This window comes from Paramisgurnus dabryanus, chromosome 15, assembly GCF_030506205.2.
Source record: "Paramisgurnus dabryanus chromosome 15, PD_genome_1.1, whole genome shotgun sequence".
NCBI lineage: Eukaryota > Metazoa > Chordata > Actinopteri > Cypriniformes > Cobitidae > Paramisgurnus > Paramisgurnus dabryanus.
In genome coordinates, this window is record NC_133351.1 from 35,467,883 (window position 1) to 35,480,705 (window position 12,823).

The following is a 12,823-nucleotide window of genomic DNA, read 5'->3' on the forward strand; positions in this document are numbered from 1 at the left end:
ATTTCTGAGGTTGTACAGAAATGTGACCTGTCAGAGGCAACTATTTCTAACATCTGCAGTGTCAAAAAGAATTGTAAACAAAAATGAATACGGTATGCACGGACAAAGCTAAATTGTCAAAAACAGATTTTTAAGTGTATTGAGAAATATTTAAGGCTGAAAAAATCTCTATCCCATTATGGGAAGGCAAAAAGTTATCTAACTGTGTGTGTATGCACATAGCTAAGCAGTGCTTATGTGATGGTCTTGTGACATGCATTCAGTGCTGAGCCATATAAAAGCATCATTTAGTGAGATGAATGTGATTTCTGCAGTTTACCATAATAAACAACTGTTGAGCTGCTTTAAGTCAATGAATGAAGGAAACAGATCACATATCAGCCACTAAAAACATTAAAACAACTGAGACATTACACCACTGCAGACATGATGTGAGCTTTCAGGGGGCTGAACATCTTCAAAGTCTGGACAAAAGAACAACTCACAAACCTCAAACAGCCTGAACTCTACCTACATAAGACCTGACACAGCCAAACTTGAAATAAACAAACAGACAGAAATAGACAAAGTGTGTGAATTACAGTTATTATGTAGTATACAGTTAGTTTCATTGTATGCCCATCTTTCTCTGTGTATAGGACACAACCTCTGTGTTTCCAAAAAGTAGAAGATTAGGAAAAACTCCTGTACATTATTTTAAAATCAGTCAACTAGGTGGACTGTCTGAACCACTAGTAACTCATTTAAAGCTGGTTTAGTATTAATACACCATTCACCACATTGATTAAAAAGAAAAGTGATTGTGTGTTTATGATCCAACAGACCTAACCTGAAGTTAACACAAAAACACCTTAAAGCACGCTGTCCTTGGTGCAAACTTTACGTACAGTACAGTCATGTGTGTTGATTTTTCAAATAAACAAACGTCTCAGTATTAGCATCTGATTAACACAGCAAGTTATCGTCATGAAATGGCTTAAACAACCACAGCCCAAAGTGCTATATGGACAGGTGTTGAAGTGGATCTTACTTTGATTTGATAGGGTGCCTCATAGTTCCTACAGGGACTGAATCCAGCACACAGTTTGAAGAGACTTTTCATGATTGTACATCTTTAACACTGTTTACTGCTCATGTGCTCATCAACTACAATCCCTGCAGGGAAACCCTGTGTGACATCCACCTGTCAATCACTGATCACCTGACCCTTCTTGGGGTGGAGTCTAGGGGCTTCAATTTAGTGACAAATAGGCTGTGGCTGTGTTCAGAATAATGTTACCATACTATTCTTACTATCGCTGCAGTATATAGTATGCACACTATTCATAGTATGCAAATTTAAGGATGATCTACTATGTTTGTTTTGTAATGTGCAATATATAAAAGAGCACAATGTAATGTTTGAGATAATTTTTTCATTTTCTAAAGAATGCAGTTTACATTCTTCGACAAACACACACACACAAACACACACACACACACACACACACACAGCAAAGTATTAAAGGGCAGTCATACCTTGTCACTGTCCATAGTGTTCTGTGAGGTTCTGGAGGCGATGGAGATGGTGTCTGGCTGACTGCTGCCATCTCCCTGACTGTCAGCATCCTCACCAGCATCCCTATATGCACACATACACACAGACAATGAATTATCACTAATGCAGACCTTTATTCAGATGTGACCACAAAAAAAAAACGTGTCTATATTTGCAATTTCTACAGTATATATGTGACGTATATAATTAAAGTTGATAGAGTCAGCAAAGTCAATTTTGAGAAAAGTCAAGGTAAAGATTTTTAAAGGTATAAAAACTAAATTACCGCATCCATACCTTAAAATCACTAGTAAAACTAATAGATTTAGCACACACAAGTCAAAAACAATACTATACAAAAATCTATTTGACTTTGTTTAACTTTTTTCTTTTATTATTTGATAATAATTGACATTGAAAGAGACAGCTTTAGGATCTACTGTAATGCAAGGATCTAATATAATGATCTGTCAGTCAGTGCGAGCAAGATTGTTTTTGAGTCTTGTCGCTCTTAATAACTTTTTTAGAATCAATCAGATCCCAAACTTAATGTCTCTTAATAGCTCTTTTAACATCAGTCAGAAGCCAAAGTTTATCTCTCTTAAAAACTATTTGAACATCAAGCAAGTCCATGCATCTTTGTATAGGTTAAGCATTCACAAAACATACAAATAAAGATCAATTTAGATGTTTAATGACTACTGGGAATGCTAAACAAGGGCTTAAAGGCGCTCTAAGCGAATCTGTGAGACGTTAGTTATTGTTGACGTTTGAAACTCTTTTCAAACAAACGGAGCGTAGCTAACTCCTCCCCCTCCCTTACGTGCTTTCATGAACGCGCCCAACCCCCACCCCCAAATCCTTTTTGTCGTTTATTGGCTGGAACACTTTGTTTTGTTTTGTGATGCTAGGTTTGGCCAGTATGTTGATATTGCCGTTTGTGAAGCCTGGGCTGTCTACAGAGATCGCATTTTTTTACAGTTTGATCAGCGGACAGGCAGCAAGCAGATAGTGAGGAGATGTTTCCGGTATGTAACAAAAAATGTTTTATGGTCTAAAATGCTTCAATTCGCTTAGAGCACCTTTAATATACTTATTTTTAAGAAAACCTTAACTTCGAGCAAAATATACACTAATAATAATTTATTGTGCCTGTAGCTCCATATTAGACCGTGCACAGTCTGACTCATTTTGCCAGGATGGGTCACATATGACTTCAACTTCAAATCATTAAGTTTACATTAATTTTGATGGATGTATTCAGTGATTAATTCTAAATATTAAGTATTTTAAGTGTGCTGCAGTATTAAGATGTGCCCGACCTTCGGCTGTTATTGCGGGGTTTGGCCGGGGTTTTGGGAACGTGGATCGGTTCTTTTAGCGCCCCCTTCAAGTGAATGATTCTCTCTTGAATGACTTCTCGAATGTTTTTGATCCATTCCTGTTTCACCTCAATACTGGATGCCTGGAATAAAAACAGACTTCAATCCATCAGGACGTCACAGCAAAACACCGAAGTGCCAGAGTGTCTGACTTTTAAAAGCCTTTCCTCTGGACTGATGTACTGTATAATAGCAAAATCAAACTCACAGTCCTGCTGTTCTGTTGCATTGATTCTCATTATAGCTGTGATTAATGCATGATGTACAATAGTGCATAATGTACCTTGAGGACTGTCTTGTTGTCAGATGAGGGTGTGCGTCCAACCCACAAGGCAAATTTACATGGGTCTCCCTCAACATGCTCGGTTACCCCTAACTCAGATGTCTAAAAACACAACACACAATAAAACAATGTAATATAAACATATTTTTGTTCAGACATTTTTTAGCAATTTGATCTCCCCTGATAAATGAAGTGTAAACTATAGTTGTGGGTAGCATTAAGCAAATTTTAAAAGAGGTCATTTACACACAGGTACAGTACACTTAAAAGTACAGTATAGACAACCTCGATATACACTCGATAGTCACCTTATTTTCACTTTACAAACAAGTTTCTTGGAAATAAATGCCTTTTCGGTGATATGTGATAGTAAAAGGGAGAATAGCGAGGTCAGCAAAAAGCAGATTCAAACAAGGGACATCACAATCTACGAGCCTTACTTACTACTGTCTGTGCCGCTGAAGAAGTTTAATTAAATGTCTATTTTTAAACTTAAGTGGTCCAACAGACATTGGTGGGCGGAGCTAGTGTATAGCATTTGCCAACAAGGGACACTATTTGCACTTAGTGTAAATAGACCCTCCAAACAAGATATTTTGATAAATGATGGCAACCACACAGTTGATGGTACCCAATAACTGTAACAGTAGAAAAAACAAATACTATGAAAGCCAATGGGAACTGTGTGTTTACCATCATTTATCAAAATATCTTCTTTTGTGTTTAACAGAATAAGGAAACTCAATACAGGTTTACAAAAACATGCAGGGGTGTAAATTATGACATCATTTAAATTTTTGGGTGAACTATAAATTTAAAAGAGATCTGGGAAAAACAAATCTCAGACATAACCATGTGAATGTGTGCACCTACTGACCTTTCTATAGGACGCTAATGACACAATATATATTCAAATCATTAATACAGTAAATACTTATATACTGAAAGTATACATGCATGCATACATACACACATACATAAATCATGCATAGTTAATATCTACAAAGTAATATATTATTTGTAGTTCTATATAGTCTGAAATATAGATTCAAATGAATATTTTATTTTCTCAAAACATTCTGTGATTGCCTTTAGAAAGAATAAGATGCTTGGAAAATACATTAATGTTGCTCTTGACCTTATGAGAATATCTGTGTCTCAGCACACTGCGCTTTAAAACAGCTATTGTGTGACCTTATCTTTTTATTTACCTGTAGTTTGTTCTTGAAGATGTATTTGGATCGTCCTGCTGAGTCCTTGATCTCTTTACTGAGGACAAGAGAGATCTCAAAGAGGAAGAGGTGTCGGTCTCGTCCTTTACGGATGAGAGATCTTGGGTCCCACACCTGAAAGGAGTCCTGGAGAAAGAGTTCACCCTGCACATCCAGATTCTCATCAAAGCCTAATGCAGGGGCAGAAAATGTGCTCAATATAACAAAATAACTTTTTACTTTTTTTAAAAGCAATATTTTAGTGGATTTGTGAACAATGTCAGTTGCTGTTTTATTAGATTATTTTAAAGATGCATTGATATCATAGTAATCTTTCAGCAAATGTAACATTATCAAATATTTTAGTGAACATATTTCACAATCAATCCCCAATAATGTTCTTGTTTAAAAAATCCTCACAAATTTGTGTATATGTCAGCAGAAAAGCAGATTTTTGTGTGTCTGTGTTTACCTTCCAGCATGCTGACATGCATGGCATCATTGGCTCTTTTTGGCACACTCAACATGACCTCCAGGCCATCTTTAATTTCACCTTTGCCCTCTTCACAGCAGGACAGCAACTCCTGCAGTCAAACATACTGTACTGTACTGAACACTACACACCCAACCTGACCTTCTCACTAATACAACATAACTGTAACCTGTTAACACCAACACCAGTTTGATGACTTTGACATGTGGGAAGCACACACGTGTAGTACCTTGAGAAGCAGCTGGTATTTGGTGATTCTTTGGACAGGTTTGATGAGGTATGATGATATGGAGTTGGCCAGACCATGTCTCTTCTGTATCTCCTGCACAGATATTACATCACATTTTCCAAGTTTTGGTTATTACATTGGCTCCATCTACTGGCCATACCACAGCTTTGATTTCAAAATATCGTTTTTAAGGGGCACCAGTGAAATTTTCCACTTATTCACATGAATGCTACGTTTGATAAATATGTTTAACGGGCACATATTATGCAAAATCAACTTTTACAAGATGTTTGGACATAAATGTGTGTTGACAATGTGTGAACACAACCACCCTACAATGAAAAATCTGGCCTCTCCTTCTATTGTTATTAAACCAAAGCAGTCTCATTAGACATGCTGTTTCTCTTGTTAATGTGACGTCACACTGAAAAAGCCCCGCTCACAGCCACTGACTAACTGGTTAATTTTACAAAAAAGATTTTCTAAATGTGTTTGTTAGCACATTGTAGCAATACTACTATTTTCTCAGACTGTATTCACGGGAATCATATCTATTTTTAAACAAAAGTGCTCACCTTGTTTTTGTAAAAGAGGGAGGAGCTGTAGCTTATTTGCATGAACACAGAGCTTTTTTTGCTCTCACCTATAATAAGTTCATTTTGGACATGCTATAACAAATTATTTGTGGGGTATTTTGAGCTAAAACTTCACAGAAACATTCTAGGCACACCTGAGACTTGTATAAATAGGCATAATATGTGCTGTTTAACAAACAGAAAACAGAAGAGACTATAAAACACAGGTTTTAAACAGCAAAGAAAACTGATGTGCACTTACATCGAAAAAACTCCCAGCATGCTCCAAGATGAGTTGACTGGAGTCTGGTTTGTTTTTACAGTATGTCACATAAATGTTAAATCTATCAGCCTGAAACACAAAGACACAAACTTTAATTTCAAAGTCAATATAATCAATCTCATGTTTTAATTCTTCAATACATTTTTGAAATATTTCTCAGAATAAACCATTTGCCTTGTTGCTTTGCTAGATCAGGTATAAAAGATACTGTATTCTTTATAAATTTTATAATAAAACATTCAACATAATAAATAAATATGTATATATATTAACAGGGTCTTTTTTAATTATGTTGAATGTTTTATTATAAAATTTATAAAGAAAACAATATCATTTTAATCTGATATAACAGAAGAAACACTTAAGCTCTGATCTAAAACATTTATTAAAACAAATCACACATTTAAATAATACAAAAGAGACCAAATAACAAAAAAACTTACAGCTGCAAAACACTAACATATAGTGTATCATATTTGAAACCTCAGATCTGTAAATACTGCATACTTAGCATAAACCTAACATATTACAGTAAAAGCATGTAATACTCACCCATGTGACAAAGCAATGCCCTACATCCTCAGGTAACTGCTCATAATTGATCAGCTCTTTCAGGAATATACTAAAACACAAATCAATATGCAAATAAGTAACGACAGCAGCACATCTCCACATCACATGATCATTTCACACACATTTGCATATTTGGAAAACATCTACACTTACAGAATGGTCACATCCTAAAAACGTTTTGATATCAATGTGAAATCTATGATTGAAATAAACTTTGATGCACCTAGTCTTTAGTCCTTATTCTTGAGACTCTAGTCTGGATTTCACAGAGAGGGTCACATATTGTTTCTGTTCAATGAAAGCTTACAAACGTACTTATTGTGGAAGTCATAAATTTCCTGAATGTTTCCAAAGATGATGTGCTCTTTGTTGGCTATTCCTGAAGGTATTTCCTCTCCACCATTGGTCATCTCCCACAAATATGTCTAATAAAAGAAAAACAAGACAGGTAAGCAGAGCCAAGTACGTAAATGGTGACCATAATCTCCATAATACACGCAATACTCTCAAATAGAATAAAAGTCAATTGTGACAGATAGCATCTACAAGAACTCTTAAGTTAATAAGATAAGTTAATATTTTTTTCCTACATCCAATTAAAAAATCAGTTTGTCCATGGCCTTTTTGATTTATTTACTACCACTGACCACCACTCATGGGTTTCTGTTAAAAATAAAGTTATAATCTAGAACAAACACATTGCAAAAAATAAAAAAACACTGTAGTGGACAAGCGTGCCGCACAAGCCCTGAAAAGTGAAGCCAAAACGTCTCGATCGCCCCCCAGTGACTGGTCCCAGTATAGGTCATAAACCCCGCCTCCCCATGTTATTCAATGGGACTTGATACCAGCTAAAAAAATGAATTACACTTCAATTATCTTTTTTCCGAACCTGGTTTTGGTCATTTATTGTAGTTTTTATCACACTGATGTAAATTCAAATGTTTGTTTTTAAAATAAGTTTGTGTTTAGTTAGTTATTTAATGATATAAAAACGGTGGTGTCACGTCATGATTGACAGCTGTGATATCGTGTGATATGCGCATTCTACGAGAGCGAGGGCGGGGTTTTGATTTCGCGGCTTCACTTCCTGCTCACCACTGCGCATGACTGGTCCCGAAATCGCTACTGCGCAGACTCAAGACCAAAGATGTCAGCGTCATATCGGGACACTGGTGGCTTCACTTTTCACCAATGGAAGGGAGCGAACAGGCGTCGTCCATCTTTTTTTACAGTCTATGGTAGTGAACAACAGGATTTTAATTTACTGAATTGCATCCATCTTGATTCTGTGATTTTGCCATTTCATTTATTTTTCACATGTATTTTATTTTTTACATTCATTTTTGTTTTCAATTTAATTTTCACAACAATGTGCATTTATAGGTTAGGGGGTGGTTTCTTGAACAGGGCTTATCCTAGTCCCAGAATAAAATGGATGTTTGAGCAGCCTTAATTTAAAAACACCTTGCACTGACATATTTTAACCTACATCAGTACCATTGTTTTGTCTCAGTGTTTTTGGATCAGTGGATGCGTCAGTGTTTTATAAGTTGGGTAAGAGCGTCACCTAGTGGATAATAGGGATTGCTGTAAAAACTCATCATTGGCAGGGAAAGAGTTAACTCCTAATACAACAAATGGAGACCTTATACAAACTCAATTAGATTTCAGCATTTAATCATAGTTTCTATTTGCTTCCATAATACAGAACCTGAAGAAGTGAAACACTGACCTCTAGACATTCATGTAAGTCTCTCACATAGGCCTTTTCTGTCTGCAACAGTTCTGCGATAATATACCTGAAACAGCACCAACAAAATGATGAAAGCACTAATAATGGCTTATAAACAGCTGGAGGCCGTGTATAATCACTTACTCTTTTTTCCGGGCTGATTTCCTCTTCTCTTCGTTCACCTCATGGTTCGGGTCACGTAGTTTGACCTCTGGGTCAGTCAGACTGGCTGGAATGATGTCCAATTCCAGATCCTTATTATCCTAAAACACGCACATTTTGCATTTACTGATAAAGTCACTCTGGTAAATGTATACTAATTTACTGAAATGACTGTGTGAAAGAAACTTATGTCAGGTCAGATGGTGCTTTACCTCAGAGCTGATGCCCAGTGAGTTCTCCAGACTGGAGCGGTATTTACTCATGCGCAGGGAGAAATCTCTGTAGCGCTTGTCCACAGTCGCCACCCACTTTTTCAGCTCAGTGACATGCATGTGTCCCTTCTCCACAAAATTATCTGCCAACTGGATCAGCATCTTCACTTTCTCCTTAGTTTGCTGTGGGACACAAGAGAAAGATTAATGAGGGTGTAGTATACAGTAACCTGAACGATAACAACAATGCTTTTGTGGGACATACATATGCATCTAGACTTCCATCACAAAGAATTTGCTGATTTATAAGCTCAAGTGAGTGTGTGTGACAAGTGTTAGAGGATAATGTGAAATGTGTGTGACAGAAGGAGAAATCATCTCTTTGTACCCTGGCAGAAACCCGGAATTCTCCATATTCCCTTAGGAGTTCCTGAGTTTTCTCCGGCGAATCTCCTGGAGACGTGTGAGTAGTAAGATAGACCTCACCTGCCTCCTCTATCCATTCTAAAGTCTGACACCCACACAGACAAACAAACAAACATACAAACACAATTAACATCCAAATTACCACATTTCACTGTTTATTAAAATGTGTTATAAAGAGAGCAACTATGTGCAGGCATACAATTAGGAATAAATATTTACTATAAATAAATAAATAAAACTATTACAGTTTTTCTCAGTTGCTTTGGAGCATTCCTCGAATCATTCTTAAAATTTGCAAAATAATGCGTGAACAATGCGTACAAATGCACAACATCATGGATGTCCTGCAAAAGCGTGTAACTTGTTCAAAATCCTTATTTCATCTCTCAAAAGAAATTTTTTAACATGCCAGTCCATCAAAATGTTTAGCCATGTTGTCAATATACCAAGGGCCAGATTTACTTATAGCCTGCGCCAGCGCAAATCATCATTTTGGTATTAAATAACTATTGTTGGCATTTACAGTTTTTCTCCATTGGTTTGGCTCATTTCTTGAAACAGAAATCACATTCTCAAAACTCTAAGATAATTTGGCAAAACAGTCTTACAGTTCAGCTCAACACTATAGCTTACTTGCAAAAGCTCATATATTTCCCAAAACTGTTCACTCATGCTTCAAAACTAAATTCCTTTCCCATATAAAGAGTCAGTGCCACAAAAATGGCAAATATCCTTCTCAACTGCTTTGGCTCATTTCTTGAAACAGATGGACGTTCTCAACACTCTTGGTGCTTTTGTCAAAATAAAGTGGATGGTTCGGCACAACACCATGGTTCACCTGCAAAAGCTCATACCTCTACCAAAATAGTTCACTCATGTGTCAAAACTAAATATCTTTCTCATTTTAACAGTCAGTGCCCCCAAAATGCTTCGTCCATTTGGCATTGTGTAAGCACTGCAAGTCGAAATGTTTAGATGTTTTGTCACTATGGCAGGGGACCATTGAAATATCTCTTATGTCCACCTTTCAGTCTTAGCCCTTTATTGACAATGGTTACTGTACTGTTTTTTGTCGAGCTAACAGAATACAATTGTGTATAAAACTGAAAAAAAAATATGATTTTAGGGAAGAGTAGCCTCCAAGGTTTGACACCACACATTGCACTCACACTGCCAAGGAAATTGTAACCACTTTTATTCACACACAAAGTAACTTCCATACACCAGACCAAAATAAAATAAAGCATAATATACTCGAATATAAACACAAAAAACAATGAAAATTATATGCAGCCTACAGTGCTGTAAATAATGCAGGAGTTTCAGAACTAACATTTCTTCACTGGTCGCTGTCCTCACCCTTCCTCTCCTGGCCACCATCCTCACCCTCCTGACCATCCACACGCTGCTGTCTGTCTGGCCACAGATTCTCATCCACATCACAGTGTATTATTCTCCCTTGCGATGCAACGAGGGAACAAAACGGCGTGCCTGTCGCAACCATCCCCTACACTGATCTCCTGTAATATCCTAACACGCAGCGTTCATCATGGAGCAGGGACCTTTGATTTTGAGCCCTATGCTCATATATCTCCACCTCCTAGAGGAGAAAAACTCAATAGGATTGAGGAAAGGAGAGTAAGGTGGTAGGAACACCATGACCATCCTTGGATGAGTAGTGAACCAGTCCCTGATTAGCAGGCCACTGTAGAAATTCACATTGTCCCATACAATGACATATTGTGGTAGGTGAGGCCCGACGAGACCTTTCTCATTTTGAGGGATCAAATCAAAATGAAGGCGGTCCAAGAAGATGAGTAGCATCTGTGTATAGTATGGGCCAAGACTGGGGATGTGAGTGGCCACACCATTCTCAGATATGGCATCAAACATAGTAATATTGCCCCCTCACTGGCCTCGGACATCCACCGTGGCCCGGTGGGCAATAATTTTATGGCCACGTCTTCGGCCCTTGGCTAGGTTGAAGCCAGCTTCATCCACAAACACGAGGATGTGAGGGGCCTCGTTTCCTTCAAATGCCATTATTCTCTACAAAAGCGTAAACTCCTACTTTGTTAGTCAAGTTTTAGTTTTACCTGACTGTCAATTGGTGTAATAAATGTATCAAATGTTCAAAGCATTCATATGTTATTCATGGTATTATGTTCTTGACTAATTTTGCCAGTTGAAAATACTATTGTGCATGTGATGACTTATACAATGAAAGGACGCCGACACATTTTGGAGTGAACAACCTTTAGACTGAGAATCAACAATCAGTTTAGATCAACAAGATCTATTCACTTGGAAATTGTGCTAAATGTAGGCTACCTGTACTTAATCAGTTGCAAAGATGTACTGAGCTATTGAGACATGTACTTAGATATTTGCAATTTGATGAAATGAATGAGAAATTCAATTCTGTTGTGAACACTTGCCAAGTGGTTTGGAGGTTTGTCCATGTTGTTTTGAGAATGTAATTTCTGTTTCAAGAAATGAGCCAAACCAATGGAGAAAAACTGTAATAAAAACCCACAGTGGATAACTCGCGCTGAAAAGGTGTGGTTTAGTTATTTTTGCGAGTGACTATATTGCATATGTATTTCTAGGTTCCCTTTCAGACGCAAAATTATTTAATTATTTAAATGATTCACGCAACGCCATGTACTAAGGTTTGCGCGTGTGGCTCACTGACCGACTTACTGACTAATTGACCAACTGACCGATTGACTTAATGATTGACCGACTGACAGATTGACTGAGCGATTGATTGACTTACTGAATGTTTGACTGACTGACAGACTGACCAATGGACTGACTGACCGACCAACGGACTGACTGATTGATCAACTGGTTGACTGACTGACTGACTGACTGACTGAATGATTGACCAACTGACTGGCCGATTAACTGACTGACTGACTGATTGACCAACCGACTGATTGACTGACTTAATGGTTGACCAACCGATGGACTGACTGATTGACCGACTGACTGAATGATTGACCGACTAACTGACAAATTGACTGACCAACTGAGTGATTGATTGATTGACTAACTAACTGACCAACTGATTGACTGACTTATGGACTGACTGACAAATTGACCGATCGACTCACCTATTGACTGACAGACTACCTGAACGACTGACTGACTGATTGATTGATTGAGAGAAAGTGTCGTCACCTGTTTGGCACTACGTTCAAACACCACAAACTGCTGGCACTGATCCAAACGCCGCTTCTTCATGGTCCAGAAATGAAGAACCCGGTTTTCTCTCTGAAGCAGTTCATTCAAGATGCCTGTAAAAACAATAGATACATGATAAATGAGTAAATGAATAACTGAGCACATGAAAGATTTTTAACACAAAAAGTGGCATGGACACTTCTGATCAGGTGTGCTGACCTTTGACCTGTTGCTCAGGGCCACGAGTGTTGCCGGATGATCCCTGAATACTGACATTATTCCGGTGGATGTATTTCAGGAAAACCTCTGCATTCCGTCTGGCCAGAGTACAGGCCTTAAAAACATTACAGACTTTAAAAACCCAAAACAGACACTCAAATACAGAGAGAGAATTATGATGAACAGATACTTTACAGTAACCCTTGTACATTCCAATATGAATACAAAAAAACATTTCACAACGTCTCATAAAAAAATTGTCTACTATGAATGTACATTAACTATGATTAAGCATTATGTAATGTAACCACGAC

At 37.4% G+C, this 12,823-nt stretch overlaps 1 protein-coding gene across 4 annotated transcripts in view; it reads right to left on the minus strand.

Annotated features, from left to right (window-relative positions):
- The window catches only part of kalrna (kalirin RhoGEF kinase a), a 221,492-nt gene that overhangs the window by 65,312 nt on the left and 143,357 nt on the right, over positions 1-12,823 (minus strand). For all 4 annotated transcript variants that reach the window (XM_065293264.1, XM_065293263.1, XM_065293262.1 and 1 more), the window contains exons 19-33: positions 12,510-12,624; positions 12,288-12,403; positions 9,064-9,186; positions 8,676-8,858; positions 8,446-8,564; positions 8,302-8,368; positions 6,882-6,991; positions 6,546-6,615; positions 5,973-6,062; positions 5,136-5,228; positions 4,886-4,997; positions 4,414-4,604; positions 3,203-3,304; positions 2,860-3,002; positions 1,519-1,621 (exon numbers count right to left, since the gene is read on the minus strand). In XM_065293264.1, coding sequence (XP_065149336.1) covers positions 1,519-1,621; positions 2,860-3,002; positions 3,203-3,304; positions 4,414-4,604; positions 4,886-4,997; positions 5,136-5,228; positions 5,973-6,062; positions 6,546-6,615; positions 6,882-6,991; positions 8,302-8,368; positions 8,446-8,564; positions 8,676-8,858; positions 9,064-9,186; positions 12,288-12,403; positions 12,510-12,624 — 1,737 coding nt within the window. The remainder of the gene's footprint in view (positions 1-1,518; positions 1,622-2,859; positions 3,003-3,202; positions 3,305-4,413; positions 4,605-4,885; positions 4,998-5,135; positions 5,229-5,972; positions 6,063-6,545; positions 6,616-6,881; positions 6,992-8,301; positions 8,369-8,445; positions 8,565-8,675; positions 8,859-9,063; positions 9,187-12,287; positions 12,404-12,509; positions 12,625-12,823) is intronic.